This window comes from Oryzias melastigma, linkage group LG12 (genome assembly GCF_002922805.2).
Source record: "Oryzias melastigma strain HK-1 linkage group LG12, ASM292280v2, whole genome shotgun sequence".
Taxonomy (NCBI): domain Eukaryota; kingdom Metazoa; phylum Chordata; class Actinopteri; order Beloniformes; family Adrianichthyidae; genus Oryzias; species Oryzias melastigma.
In genome coordinates this window covers 9,649,204-9,651,978 of record NC_050523.1, presented here as the reverse complement: position 1 = coordinate 9,651,978, position 2,775 = coordinate 9,649,204, and the positions used below count along the sequence as shown (strand labels likewise).

Below are 2,775 nucleotides of genomic sequence, written 5' to 3'. Positions count from 1 at the left end.
AAAAAAAACTGCATTTCTGAGTATTTCATTAAAATTGTTGTGAATCAAGAGCAGAGGGAAAAAATGCAGTTTGAAATAGATTGTTTTTTGTGTCAACAAAGTGTAAACAGTAGGGGTAGGCATATTGATCCAAGTATCGATCGTATCAATACCGAGGTGAAGTATTGATAGTAGCTTGTAATCGATCCTTTCTTCACATATTTTCTTCATATGAACAGTAAAGTACTTGAATTTACTTGTGGAGTTCATGCAAGCACAGTGTCTAGTTGTCTGTAGTGTTGCCAGATTGGGTGAAAAAAACTACAAATTTAAGCAAAAATCCACCCGGTTTGAGCGGAAAAACTGACCAATCTGGCAACCCATTCTATCTGTGTAAGCAGTGCATCCATCCCCTCCTCTTTTGTGTTGCTCCATGTCAACAGCCCACTGAATTTCTAATCAACTCATGCCGCTCTGCAGAAACTATGTCCTAGAAAACAAGACTGTTTTTTTATTTTGCCGGAATCATCACAACTAAAAGATCATTGGGAAAGCTTTTAGAATAGATTATATCGGAGTGGGTCTCTATTATATTATTCCAGCATAGACGAGTCTTACTCTTAAAGATAACAAACGCACAAGAATATTCCTTTTTTTTTTAGGAGTTAAACAAATATTTCTATTTGATTTGCAAACCAAAACTGCAGAAGTTTTCTTCTCAGTTTGTATTTTTTAGCTAAACTTTTATTCAAACTCTTCAGACCAGAAAATCAGCAGAAAATCTCAAAGTATGTTGATTTAAAAAATAAGACTTTTTTTTTTTTAATCATTCTTTCAGTCTGGGACATGACCTCAACCTTCACTCTAAAGAACACTCCATGGTGTTTAGAAATTCAAACAAACAAAGCTGCCATTAGTAATCTTGCTGGCAGCCCTTGGGAGCTCTGTTTGTCAGATCCTCCAGGAGGGTTTGGATAAAAGAAAAGAAGAATGCAGAGGAGTTTTGTTCAGCAAACTGAGTTCTGAAACCAGCAGAAACCCTGAGCGAGAGTTTAAATCGGCTGCAGAGAGTTAGTTGGAAACATTTTTCTTAAAATCACTCAAACAACAAATCTCCCCAAAATGGAAAGTGAAGGAGAAAGTGTGCGTCTATTCTTCTGACAGGACACCTGGGAGCATTGCATGCTGGGATACTTCAGAGGAAAAAAATCCATCTTTGCTATAAGGAAGAGCTAATTCCACTTGCCTCCTGCTCCTCCAGTGTTCTCCTGCATGTCCACCTCATCTTCTTCACTCTCAGACACATCTCCAAACTCCTCTCCGTACTCCGCTTCAATCTGCTGCAGCTCCTTCTCCAGCTCCGACATAGCCGCCCAGCTCTGCTCCTTGTACTCCTCGGCCAGTCTTAGGTAGAACAAAAAGAACAGATGAAGAAGACAAACAGAGACAAGAACCTCTGTCTGCGCCTCAACGTACTTTGCTTGTTGGAGTTTCTGCTGCCGCCTCTGCTCCTCCACCTTCTTGATCTTCTCGGCGTTCTGCTCCTCCACCAGCTTTCTGTGGGCCTGCACCCGCCGGTCCCGCTTGCGGACGAAGGCAACCAGCTGCCGCACCAGGTCGTTTCGCTCCTTCCTGGCCTTTTCTCTGGTCTTCTTGTTCTCCTTCTCCATGGCCCGTTTCTCCCACCGGTTGGAGGCCTGCCTCGTGTCATATTCTTCTTTCCAGGCAAAGTTCTTACGAGTGCAGAAGCTCTGCCAGTGGGCGTAAAACTCGTGGACCACCTACACATGGGTTAGGAACACATTTTAGCTTTGCACGTTCATGTACTAAATGAGAAATAAAGGGTGTTTGTGACGACTCTGCATGAACCGTAACCATAGGGAGGTTTACGTTTGATGCTGACTTACTGTATCGTAATCACTCTGAGAGTCTCCAAACGAAGGAAACTCCTCTTCCTCTTCCTCGTCTTCCATCCTGCTGTGCTCCAGCTCTTCCTTAACAATGGACTCAAAAAGATTCCTGTAGACGGTGTAGAAGCCCTGGGGACAGAAGACGAAGGAATACCGAGTAAGAAAATCAGTCTCTGAGAGGCACCGGCAGTTTCCTTTCCCACAGTGTTCCAGCGCTGACGAGGAAGTACCAAGGGCCAGCAGAGATGGACGTATGTGGCGCTGGTTTTATGGCATCTCACTGAGTCTGACATTCCTAAATAAGTGGACACACTATGGAATATATACCTAAACAGTGCATCAGTGAAGTCCACCTTTAACTTTATGCATATTTTTTATGTATCCACAATGATGCTGCAAGAAAGTAATCTAGTCAGTAAATAAAGCCAGTTATACATTTAAGACAAAATCATACAATGATGCCTGGTGTTATTACATTAGCATACCATCTGGATTGCCTTAAGTTTTTAATTAAAGCAGGTAAGAAGTTGTAAAACTTTTCTCAGCTAGAGTCAGACTGCTCTCTGCTGGTCACTACCTAGAATGCGGTTAGGTTTTCAGTGGAATTGTTGGATTCAATAACTAGGAATTTGTAATGAATCATCATGTTGAATACAAAATACAAAAAAGCTTTAATTAAGGTTGTCACCGTGTTTTTTTTTTTATAAGAAAACAAAAATGACCTTTAAGTGTTTGTGACTCCTTATTTTGGTAGAGTCCCACTCTGATCATCTTTTGATGTATTGTAAAAGAATTCCGAGTGGTCTTTTAATTTTGATTATGTCATCTTTAGCAAAAAATCAAAAAACTTGGGTTCTTTTCTAGGACTTAGTTCTTGCAGAGCGGC

At 41.2% G+C, this 2,775-nt stretch overlaps 1 protein-coding gene across 2 annotated transcripts in view; it reads right to left on the bottom strand.

Moving 5' to 3' along the window:
- dnajc21 (DnaJ heat shock protein family (Hsp40) member C21) overlaps positions 1–2,775 on the bottom strand; it is a 13,240-nt gene that overhangs the window by 6,626 nt on the left and 3,839 nt on the right. For both annotated transcript variants that reach the window (XM_024299184.2, XM_024299185.2), the window contains exons 4-6: positions 1,887–2,018; positions 1,456–1,760; positions 1,226–1,383 (exon numbers count right to left, since the gene is read on the bottom strand). In XM_024299184.2, the coding sequence (XP_024154952.1) occupies positions 1,226–1,383; positions 1,456–1,760; positions 1,887–2,018 (595 nt within the window). The remainder of the gene's footprint in view (positions 1–1,225; positions 1,384–1,455; positions 1,761–1,886; positions 2,019–2,775) is intronic.